Source organism: Suncus etruscus, chromosome 16, assembly GCF_024139225.1.
Source record: "Suncus etruscus isolate mSunEtr1 chromosome 16, mSunEtr1.pri.cur, whole genome shotgun sequence".
NCBI classification, from domain to species: Eukaryota; Metazoa; Chordata; class Mammalia; order Eulipotyphla; family Soricidae; genus Suncus; species Suncus etruscus.
Window position 1 is genome coordinate 60,932,562 of NC_064863.1, and position 12,905 is coordinate 60,945,466.

A 12,905-nucleotide genomic window follows, 5' to 3' on the forward strand; every position below is an offset into this window, starting at 1 on the left:
ATAACAGAAATACCTTAAAATACCTTAAAATGATAATAAATATGGAAAAATACATTTATAGATTTTATTTTAGTTAAGTTTTCTTGTTTAATTTTGGAAAGGATAGGAAATTTTTTTCTTACTAGAAATGTGTGATATGCTAAAATAGGATAGTAGGAAAACTGAGAAAAGAGTCACATTCCTAATTTTATGTGATATTTTTGAGTATTTTACAAGTTATTCTGGGTCTTCTTTTGTGTATAAAATACAAACCAACAGGAGTGGGGAGATATCTTGAAGGAATGGAACTGGAGCACTTGTCTTTTATGTACTAGGTTCAATTCCTACCACTACATTGGTTCTTCTGTCCCATAGCAACACTAGTTGTGGAATTGTGACCCATGTTGCTGTGAAAGGGCTCAAAAGTGCTGGGCTCCTTAGCAGCAATACATCATGGGCCCTAGGATTGACCATTAGGCCTTATAACTGACTGATTGTTGTGGAGCCCCCCAACTCCAAACAGCAATAACAAACACAGCAACAAATTTAAATTACAATAGCAACATATATAACTATTTATTGCTACATACCTACTTATGTATATAATAACATGATTTCAATCCATCAGTAGTAAAAAGCAATTTTAGTATCATTGCTAACATCCATGGATAGCATCCATGGCTATTTTGTAGGGTTTTGCGTGTGTTTTGGTTTTTTTGGGGGGCATGGAGAGTAGCACTTAAGTGTGGTCAGAGTTAATTCTGGTCCTTCACTGAGGAATCACTCCCTGGCAGAGCACACAGGACCATATGTGGTGCTAGGAATGAAATCTTGGATGGTGGTGTGCTGGTCAAGCACACTACATGTCCTATGTCTCTGGCTCTCCTGCCTGCTTCTTTACAAAATATTATCTTTGGAGTCTTTTATGGCTGCCCATTAAGAAAATCATTTTCTTTCATCTTGTGTCTATGTCATAAATCATCCTAAAGGCACAAAACAGCGTGTATTTCTTATTCATAAATCTATATTTTTAGTTCTCATTTAAAATAATGACTTAACAATAGTCTTTTTTTTTTAGAAAGCTTGTGATGAAAAATCAAGTTGGTTCCATCCATATAACTGTTTATCAGTATGTTGGCTATCCAAAAACTAAAGTGTGGTCATTGACTTTATATTTGGATATTATTCTGTAAATTTTTTCTCTTTTTCAAGCCAACAAGTCCAAACAGAGGCTGGTTTGTTCCACCATTTGGAGGAAATCCCTGGTGGGTCTACCTTGCAGCTGCTATCCCTGCTTTGTTGGTCACCATTCTTATTTTTATGGACCAGCAAATCACAGCTGTGATTGTGAACAGGAAAGAACATAAACTCAAGGTAAGCATTCATAATAGTTATTTCTATTCCCTTTTACTTTCTTTGAATACTTGAAAATAATGTTTCAAGTTTGAGAAAATTATCACTAACATTATTCTTGATTTGACAGTCAGATTACCCTATATTAGCATACATTTAAATCTGAAGAAGTTGTGGCTGGTGAGAGAACACAACAGGCTGAGTACATGCTTTGCATGTAGGACACCCAGGTTTTATCTCTTGTATCTCATGGTCTTCCAAGCACCATGGAGATAAACCATGGAGATCTATGAGAAACCCAAAAATATAGAAAAAAATCTTAAGTTGTTTTAAATATTTTTTTCTGTCAAAGAGAGCAATGGAAAGAATCTACAACAATTGGCATTATGTGTGATTTAAATGTGATCATTTTTTTCTAATGAAGACAAATATTAAGAATTTGATTAATAAAGACTGAACATATTTATATATATAAATATTAATATTAAATAGACTAATTTAACTGTAAAAATCATTCAGATTGTTTATGGTTTTAAACTGTTGACTAGTATTTTTATTTTTGTCATCAAGTATTTGTCCTAGTATTTTATTGACCATAGATATTTTGTACATTTTTAGGATTGTGTTTGAAATAAGTTAATGAAATTTTATATGTTTGAGCTTCAGAAAGCAAACCTAAGTTTGAGATATTTGTCTTGAAAAATGCTTAAAATGTCCTTAATTTAGATAATGTTTATTTGCACTTCATATAATGTTTTTTCAGTTCTTTGTGTTTGGCCATTTTGTGTGTTTGGCAACTACCACAAGGGGAAGAAGAATATGAACAATGATAGTAATAAAAATTAAAATTTAGTTTGACTTGAAAAGAAATTACTCAGGATAAAGTTCAGCAGAGCAGAGTTACCAGAAAGAAAAATTCAAGAAATATAAGAAACTGGCTTACTATGGAAAAGAAACTATGGAATTTATATACATATATTTATACATATGTGAGTATGTGTATACATATTCATACATACCTATATATAAACATTCACAGTAGAATACCATTCACCTATAAGAAAAAGCAAAATCATGCAATTTGCCATTTAGTGAGTAGAACCAGATGATAATACGCTGAGTGAAATCATCCAGAAGGATAGATGATCTCTCAAATGTGGGATAGGACAAAAATAAGTCAAAGAGAAAGGATTTATATCATTGATATACAAAGAGCAAGGGAAGAGTAAGTTGGGAGAGACAATGTGGAGAAAGGGTGTGTGAAAATAGACACTGTATTGGAGGGTGTGATGCAGGTAGGGTACTTGCCTTTCATACAACTAATCTTAGTTTGATCCTCAGCATCACATGTGGTCCCCTGAGTATTGCAATGACTAATTCCTGAACATCATCAGATGAGTGCCCCACAAAAATAAAATATTTTCACAGAAATAATACTGTAAGAAATATAAAAATACAGTATTTAAAAAATACATGTGAATTTCTTTTTATTTGTGTTCCCTATTATTGTTGTCACTGCCTTTTTCAGAATCTTATAATCTTTTACCTAAAATACATTGATGGGTTGAAGAGAGTATAGTGGGTAAGGCATGTAGCTGATGGCAGGTTTAATCTTTAGCTCCTCATATGATCTTCCAAGACTATCAGGAGTACGACCATGGACCTTCACTAACACCACTCAGCATGGGTCTAAAACCAAAAAAAATTAATAAAATGCACTTCTGATATCATTAAAGTGAGTGATGACACAGGGGTGCCTGTGAGAGATGAACAGCTTATGCGGGCCAGATGTTCACGTTGACAACATGAATAACATCTTGAGGACTTCAAGGAAACCTGTCGATTTGAACTTGTTCTTTTGATGCCACTTTTCAATTAGACATTCTGTGAAATCCATCCTCTCAAGTTCTGTTTTCTTCACACCACTTTCTAACCCTCCACCGCAGTTTTGCTGTTATCACTGACTCCTGTTTCTGGCCATTTACTCTCTTTACAGAATAGTCACTTTAATACCTTATATGATATCTTTCTAGTCAAAATGCTCAGTTGGTATCAAGTTACAACAAAAACTGTCCCAAAACTTGTATGATATTGTTTCTTTCCTGAACTGATTTGCTCTCTAGGAAATATTTGGCAATGTCGAGAGACACTTTGGATTATCGCAACTCGTGAGAATATGACTGCATTCATCTACTGGGTAGAGTTCAGAGAAGCTGCTAAAAAGCCTGCACTAAGCAGATTAGCAATCACTAGCAAAGAATTATTCCAAATAACAGCAATGTTCAAGTTGACAGCCTTTGTTTTATATTAATTTTGATTCGTTTTTGACTCATTTTTCAAATTTTATCTCAAATCATTTTAATTACATAGGCCCACCTAAACACTACCAGATCATTTTGAAGCCTTTACATTTGTTATATTTTGTTTAGAAAACTAATAGTTCATAAATGTTCACAGAAACTATTCTGTTCTCAATTTTGTGTAATGAAACAACAAACGACATAAAATGCTTGCAAATTATTAGTTGACAGAAGGTATGAAGAAAAATAATCTATTACTGGTACAGATACCAGGCACACACAAAAATATTAGTCAGTTTCAGTCTTTTGATAGAGATGGATGGATGGTGAAAGGAAGACATTCTTTAAGAACGGAGACCGTATTTTAAAATAAGTTTTTAATTTGTTTGTATTTGGGGCCATATTAGATGGTGCTCAGGACTTACTCCTGGCTCTGCATTCAGGGATCCCTCCTGGTGGATCTAAAGTACCATGTGGTATTAGGGATCAGACCAAGAACAGCCATTTGCAAGGCTACAGACCTATATTTTATTCTAATGTAAAAACATAGTTTTTAAATCTCTAACATCTAGCAAGTATTCCAGATAGCAAAATCTCAGCAAATGCTCCAAAAGTTTAACTGTATTCCTTAAGGTAAAAAAAAAAAGTCTTACCTTCTGAATATAAACCCAGTAAATGTTCTATTTTTTGAAACTGGAGATTAGTTTAAGTATAAGGATAGGAAGTAAAATTGTACTTCCTTTTAATATTATATATGCTATATTAATATAGACAAAAATGCCATTTAGGAATTAATCTACAGAAATAAAAATAATATAAAGAAAAAGTTTGACTTGACCATATAATATATATGGTATAAAAAGATAACAGAGGGGTCAGAACAGATTTGTGTATGTACATGAACTGACTTGTATACATATAGTAATTTACTTGAAATAAGCTTTAGAAAGGTTTGAAAAAGATCTCTAGGTGTAAAAAGGATGAACAGTTTAACGTTGTGCAGAATAATCTCACCGAAATTTTCTGTAGTTATGTCATCTAAATAGGACTTTGAATAAAATGAATACTTATTCTGAGAAGGGTGAGTGTCATGCTTGTCAGTTACCACCTATCTCTCAGGGCAACAACTCTGAGAACCAGATGGCTCACGATGTCAAGATTTGTCACTGTATATTTACTGAATCTATCATGTAGAATCATGGTGTTGGACCACATCAGAACTAGGAAGCAGAACAAAACATGGTTTTTGCCTTAAGAACACTTGACCTAGAATCGGAGATAAGGTAATAGTGCCAAAACATTTAAGTGATGCAAAGGCACTAAGAGCAAAAACAAAAACATTGACATTTACATCATAAATAAAACTATGCAAAAAAATAAATAAAGCTATGCAAACATATTAGAGGATATTTAGTGGATCTTTAAAAATATTTTGATGAATAGCAATTATTGATGAATAGAAATGAGATTTGTAATAGCAGAATAAGCTGCCAGATTTGTGTATAAACCAAGTTTATTTGAGCAGAGCACAAGCAATATGTTAAAGTATATTTTAAATTTAACCTGTTCTGAAGTTTTAAACTAAGGTAAATTAACATTCTTCAAAAGGATAAGGTTTAAAAGCCCATGGTAAATAGATTTATAAATGTGTAGAATATCATTTTAAAAAATAAGTGCTTTTGAATAAAGCACGTGAGACTGCATAAACCATAAAGAGTCTAGACATATAATAAAATAATAGAATCAGAATATGATATCTGGACTGAAACAAAAAATAAAAGGACAAGGTAGGGATTTTACAGTTATCAAAAAAAAAAAACTCACTCTGCTTTTCAGGATTTTAACCATAGTATCAGACAAAAATGACTGCTATGACCATCTAATATTTCTAGATACCTGCCCTAAACTGTTTTTCCTTCCCGTGACAAATCTGTACCTCTTTTATGGCTATTTTTCTTGTAATAAGTATCCTTGGCAATATCAGGAAACTCACTCTCTTTCAACCTCTTACAATACTAAGGCAGTGACCTTGGAGAAGTCATGCTGAACCTGGTTTGCCACTCTAGTATGTAACCAAAATGATGGCTAAAAAAAGGCAAATCTCTTGGAGTTCCTATACAGAGCCACTCAGCAGAGTGGGAAGGTATAACTTATTTCAAAGAGAACAGTCAGCCAGCCAGATCAATCACTTAACATAGAGACAAAGCAAATGCCATTCCTAAATAAACTGCTTTTTGTCTTATAATTCTTTTATCTTTTTCAGTATTTCAGGCTTTTGGTGGAATCAATTTTATATCAATCATATTTCTTGATAATTTTAGACAGATCTCCAATTTTCACTTACCACAGCCTCTTTTCCTAACAAATATGAAGAAAAACAATGCCCAAAGTTAAAAGCCTTTGATTTATGTTGATATGTCTATTTATATTATTAGATTCATGTCAAAATGGGCATTTATTTTATAACTATTGTCATTCAAATTAATAAGTTAAAGAAACATCTATAAAAGTGATGTAGACCTCTATTTTATACACTTAGCTGATATTTAAAAAATAAATTCTAATGATCTTGATTTTTAATGTTTTCTACAAGGAATTTAAATATTTTAAATTCTGTATTGTGGGCTAGAGCAGTAGTACAGTGGGTGAGGCATTTGCCTTCCACACAGCAGACCTGGGTTTGATCCCCAGAATTTCATATGGTGCCTCAAGTAGTGCCAGAAGTAATTTCTCTGTTCACAGCCAAGAGAGTAACCTCTGAGCATGGCAAAAAATAATAATAAATAAATAAATAAATACAAGTTTTATGTTGTGTCAGTTTTAAGTGTGTCAAATTAGGTACTATAAATTTTATTAATAGGGAACAATGAGCAAAATAAACAGTAACTTCTAAAGATGCATAGTGAATTTAGCCAACTAGATATCAAAACTAAGGATCTGTTATTTTTTTCTTTTAGAATAAAATGTAGTTCACATTTATTGTCAGTCTTCTATACAAAATCAGAGCAACTTTTATTTCGGTATAGAATGTCTAAAAATGTTCGACAAAATGTAGGCATAAGAGATAAAACTGAGATAAAACAGTGTCAACAGAAATGAGCAGATCTACAAAATCAGTAAAACCAGGGGGTCTGGGCTTATAATAGGACATGTGCTAGTTAATGGGAATTGAAAGTCTGAATGATACTGACCTCTGAATTCTAGAGACAGGAAGATATTCCTGGAGCTATGGAGGTGGAGAGAATTTACCCACCAAAATAAAAGTAGCATTTCCAAATACAATGTATGGAATATGCTATAATCTTATTTTCTAAAACTTGTACAGAGGAAAATATCAGGGGTATATGCTACTATTGAGTTCATTTGGACAAGCCAATAGGTGCACAGATATCAAGGAAAAGAAAAATCTTAAATGATATTCTTAATCATAAACTGGTATTTAGATTTATGGTTAGAATTTGCATCGCTCTGTGATCTAGAAAACATCAAGATTTAAATATTGAATTATGAATTAGTTGTCTTGACTTATTTTATTTTCCTACCTCCAAATATAGATCTGGATCTAGCCATGAAATCAAAATTTTTGAATTAGTGAGCACTTAAAGGAAATATTGAGAACAAAAAACAACATGCTAAACATATTTCTCAGGAAATACAAAGAAACTATCCTCAAAACTTAGACTAAAAATCTTCAGTACAAATGTGGCAGATTTTACTTTACAGAAATTATTAGAAGTTTCTCCAAACTACATAATTATCTGCATTGTCTAACTGCTCTTCCTCTATTAGATAAGTTTGTCTTCACTCATGTAAATGACATGTCAGTAAAGAGACATCTTTGAAATTGCCCTCATCAAACTTTAAAGTGGCATTTAGTCACTCCAGTCATCATCTGACAGTAGATTCAAGAAATATTTCAAGCAAGAAGTATCTATGTTATTTCTGTCATTGTAAAGAAGCATAAGAAATTATTGTTTTAAGGCACTATGTTTTTTCAGGTGGAGTATTTTATACAAACAATAAACAGAAACAAATAGCCTGGTTGTTTTATATGTCTCAGCAAATAAGTATAAGGGAAATGGCAAACATTACTGAAGGGAGAAAGATTATAATCTAAACATTTATAAAAGATCATAATAGTTAAATTTTATTTGCACCTTGATTTATGTTTTGTTTTGTTTTCTTTTGTTTCTGGTTTTTGGTTTTGGGGTCATACCTGGCAGTGCTCAGGGGTTACTCCTGGATCTACATTCAGAAATCTCTCCTGGAAGGCTCAGGAGACCATATGGGATGCCAGGATTTGAACCACCATCCTTCTTCATGCAAGACAAATGCCCTACCTCCATGCTATATCTCCAACTGCTTCACCTTGATTTAAACAAAAAAAAATTTTTTTTTCATTTTTTGGGCCACACTAGGCAATGCTCAGTGATTACTCCTGGCTCCACACTCATAAATTATACCTGACAGGATTGACCAAGCTACTTATTTTCTATTCTATCATTCTAACTCCCTTATAACATTTTTTTTGAGTGTGGTACGCAGGAAACCACATGGGACACCAGGGATTGAGCCTAGCTTGTTTATGTGCAAGTGCCTTAACTGCAGTACTATTTCTCTAGCTCTTAAACAAATTTAATTTAATTCTCTTTTTAGTTTCTGGTCCACACTTGGCAGTGCTCAGGGCTTACATCTGGCCCTGCACTTTGGGATTACTCCTAATAATATTTAGATTATCATCTACAGTGCTAAGGATCAAACTGGGGTATGAACTGCGTTAGCAGCACACAAGAAAAGCACCTTGTATATATCCTTGTGTTGCATTAAGCCCTTATGATGAAGCTGGATGGAGATGGAGGCCTTTGTCCTTAGGCCCCGGCCATGTGGCTCCATCCCCCATTAACCAGCAGGTCATCATCTTCAGGTGGTCGCGGTGGGAATCAGATTTACTCAGACAGGCTTCAGGGAGTATCAGCTTTATTCATTCCTATCCACCTCATGTGTGGTCGATCTCAATCATTTACACAGACCATCCTTAGCTTGCCCGGCGTCTTAACTTCTTTCAGCCAAGTCTCCTCTTCTTACCTTCCATCCTGGCAAAGACCTCCATCCCTTGGGTCAAAGGCCTTATCTAACCTTCCCAAGACCTCTCCCAGGAATGGGTGGGGTCTTGCAGGTAAAGATACACGTAATATCTGCCCAACACACCTCCCAGGAATGGGCGGGTCTTGTAGGTAGTTATGGATAAATCTGGGGTGGAGTCACATCTCCCCCTTCTCTGAAATATAAATGAAGCTTTTGTAATCCTGACTTCGCCTTTAGCCAAAGTGGGTAATATTTCCAAAGCAACAATGTAATAAAGTGAAAATTAACATACCAGCCTTTTCAAAAACATAACATTTCTGCAAAATATACCATATACCTGTAACTTAAAAATCTCTTAATGCTTTTTTACCAAGCACTATCCTGGAACTTTCATGTTCCTATACTTTCAATACTATATAAACTATTTCTTGGGGAACTTTTGTTCCTATTAACCTTTCCTAAACACAAGTACTACAACAAAAAATGCACAACATACATTTTAAAAACAGGCTTAATACATTAAAATACACAGTAAAACATTATACCAATGGAAACATTAACTATAGAAAACAATAAAGCACATTTAAATCATAAAGAAAATGACTTAATCAAGACAAAGTTAGATGCAGGCAGTTAGAAATCAGATCTTTTAGTTGGGCTAAGCTTTATTACTCCCCTTTTTAAAAAATTTTTTACACCACAAACTAACTAAAACTTATCCTATCACTAACTATGTGTAAAATATGTGGCTACCCACTTAATCCTTCACCTAAAAACCATAAGTCCAGACACTGGTCTTCTTCCACGCTGCGTTCACCACATGGTTTCATTGCTATGGAGCCTCAGCTCCCTGCAGGCAGGTCCTCTTGTGCAATTTCACCTTTCTGCTTTGGATGGCCAATCCTAGGCTCGCTGCTTTTGTCTTTTCCATGCGCTGTTTCCACACGGCTTTACCGGAGCAGTGCAGAGCTGAGCCGGCCGAACTGAGTGTTGTCACTTCTGGGGTAATTAGGAGCTTTTCGCTACTTATTTTGCCACAGGACGGGTGCTCTTGGCTGATTGCGTTTGTTGCTGATCACAGCTGCCTTTTCTCCCCTTCAGGTGGTCCTGTGGAAGCAGGTACCACTGCCTCATACGCTGCAGCACATCGGCTGCAGCTTCTTTTCAGGGCACATTTGGATGTCCATAATTCAAAGTGATCCAAAAGTCCAGTTAAAAATTTGCAAAGTTGAAATCCAAATTCAGGCTGAAGATTATACTCAGGAGTCAGTCCATTTAGTGAAGCTTTTTCTTCCTGGTACTTTTCCAACCAAAGCCTTTTATTAGTCTCTGAGGAGGCCAAAATCTTTGGAAAAAGGATTTTCGGCAACAAAGTTTCAGTTCTGGGCCTTGGATTGGAGTGATACAAATTTTCACCTTCCCTGTTTTATTGATATTTTTTGTCCCCAGAAGGGGTCGCGGCCATCTTTGAACATGGCTTCACCTGGCCAAATGCTTTGAGGTGACTCCATCTGAAAAGAGCCAAAATCAAACAGAAGAGCAGAAATCTCACCATCATCGCTGTTTTCTTGGGTCCAGGATTCAAATCACAGTTTGAGCACCAGATGTAGAGTTACAGCCCTTAGTATGGGCTTTGATGGTGGTGGACACATGGATGGGCCTTTCTCTGCCATCCCAGGCCACGTGGCTCTGCAACCCCCTTCAGCCAGCGGGTCTGTAGGTTCATGAGAGCAGCAGGTAGAAATCTCACTCACAAGCAGGCTTCAGCTTTATTCATTCCTCTCCACTACATGTGTGGCCAATCTTAACTATTTACACATGCTATCCTTAGCTTGCCCTGTGTCTTAACTTCTTTCAGCCATGTCTCCTTCTCTTACCTCTCCATTCTTGCCAAGACCTCCATCCCTTGGGTCAAAGGCCTTATCTAACCTCCCAAGACCACTCCCAGGAATGGGCTGGGTCTTGCAGGTAAAGATACACATAATAACCGCCCAAGACACCTCCCAGGAATGGGCGGGTCTTGTAGGTAGTTACACATAAATCTGGGATGGAGTCACATCCTTGTACTATTTTCCTGGTCCCCAAATAAATTATATTTTAGAACTTAATTATATTTATGCAATAATTTTGTATGTAAAATATTGAGAAAGAAAAATATTTTAATGTAAGTTATGTAAAGATACACCTAATTATTGAGCTATAAGATAAAAATCTTAGACCTTATTTTTTTGTTCTTTTGTATAGTAAGTTCATATTCTACTTTCTAACATCTTTCCATACTCTTTTGCATTTTATTACCCCTTGTGTCAGGACGCAAAAGATTTAACTCAAATTTGTTGTAGTTTAAACAGACTAAGATGCATAGAAGTGACTTAGAGTAGCATATGAGATTTTTCTGCAACAGCTATTTCTTTTGACCATTAATCTGAATACTGTGTATATCTTTAGGGCTCCTATCTATTACTTGCTATTCTGATACCATTTATATTGTCTTGAGTAATTTAATTTAAGTAGGGCTTAAATGATGTGTTATTTTAGTAGCAATTGTGCCCTTTTTTATCCTGCCATTATTTACAATTTTACCAATTAGTAAGTAACATTTCAGCTTCTTTTATAGATAAGTAAAGTTTGTATTGGCCACTCAGGAGAATATATGCATGCTATTTTTATCTTTCATTATCATTAACAGAGAATTGAATATGCATCATGATTCTACTAAGGTATTGTAAACAAAAAGAGAGTCAGTCCAGATCATCATGTTACTTATAGTCTGATATCAAAGACAGATAGAAACATGCAATTTCAACAGTGCGTTGAATGCTGTAATAGAGGATGGTGTAAAGTAACAGACAAAAAAATGAATACAAGATACAATAGAATACAAAAGAGAAAATATTAGCTAACTGAACTCAACTATCTGAGTTAGGCTGAGTCTGGAAAAACTTCCATAAAATGTGTAAACAATTAAAGTCTTAGAAAATATTGATGGAGCCACTGTTAAATACTATTCCATGCAGATATACTATTTCATTCAGATGGTGCTGTATAGGCAAAGAGATAGGGATTAAGACATATTTGTCAGTGAAGAATCATATGTGATTTAAAGTGACTGTGGTGTGAGATCTAAAAAGAGAGAGGTGGATGATGAGGTTGAAAATGTAAATAGACCATGAATAGCTTACAGTAATTTCATTATAGTACATTCACAGGCAGAAACTCATGTTGGATTCACTTTAGTTATGAATAGAATCGAACCACTTCTTTCCAGCTTCTCTGTTACACTCTGATTCTAATAATAGCCAATAGGAAAGTTTATAGCAGCAACGTTCTACCTCACTTTATTTTCGTTTATTACCCCCCCCATTACTCTTAGAACAGCAAAAAATGTTACTCTTCTTTAAATACCATAATGGTCCCCATTGTATTTGGTATACACATTTAAGCTCTTATAATTTTTTGTCCATAATCAAAACTTTATTGAAAAACTGACACAAAAATAGGAAATCGTTGTGGTATACCTTACAAAATTGAATGTAATTACATTATCTCAGTAGATTAATTAGAATTACTGAACTGATAAGACTTCCTGGAATATAACACAAATTTAAGAAGTTGTGTTACTATTGACCTACACAACCTCTTATAATTTTTAATAGTACTTATTACCATTTAAGATCTTGTTTCATTTACTTAAGTTGCCCATTGCTGTTTAAGTAAAATGGAAGAAAAGTGCAAGAAAAGTCTTTTTTATTCAGAGATATCACCAACAGCTAAAACTGTTCCTGACAATAATTCATTAAACTTTGTTAAAAGAATAAAGAATGTGTATTTCTTGATACACACTTTAGTAGCCACTATTGATCTAGTTTATTTTTGCCCATCCTAGCCTTTGCTCCATTCACTTACCTTAGTGCACTCTTAGTTCTTAGCCTTTTAAATTATACTGAAATGAGCTGGGTTTATGAGTATATATTAGCCTATGTGCCTCACAATGATAATTTCATTTTTAGACAAACCTGGAGAGTAAATATATGCTTTTCTTCCTCATGTTAGCTTATCCTTGCCTGTGCTGAGTTTTCAGTGAACATGAGTGTTACCATGTAAGTGAGCCAGGGGTGAAATCTTGGCACTTCAGTGAGAGCAGAGCAGTGTTCTCACTAGTTGTAACAGGATCTCAATGATAACAGT

General features: G+C 34.6%; 1 protein-coding gene across 2 annotated transcripts in view; it reads left to right on the top strand.

The window, feature by feature from the left end:
• SLC4A4 (solute carrier family 4 member 4) overlaps window positions 1–12,905 on the top strand; it is a 468,271-nt gene that overhangs the window by 420,381 nt on the left and 34,985 nt on the right. For both annotated transcript variants that reach the window (XM_049789908.1, XM_049789909.1), the window contains exon 18: window positions 1,192–1,353. In XM_049789908.1, the coding sequence (XP_049645865.1) occupies window positions 1,192–1,353 (162 nt within the window). The remainder of the gene's footprint in view (window positions 1–1,191; window positions 1,354–12,905) is intronic.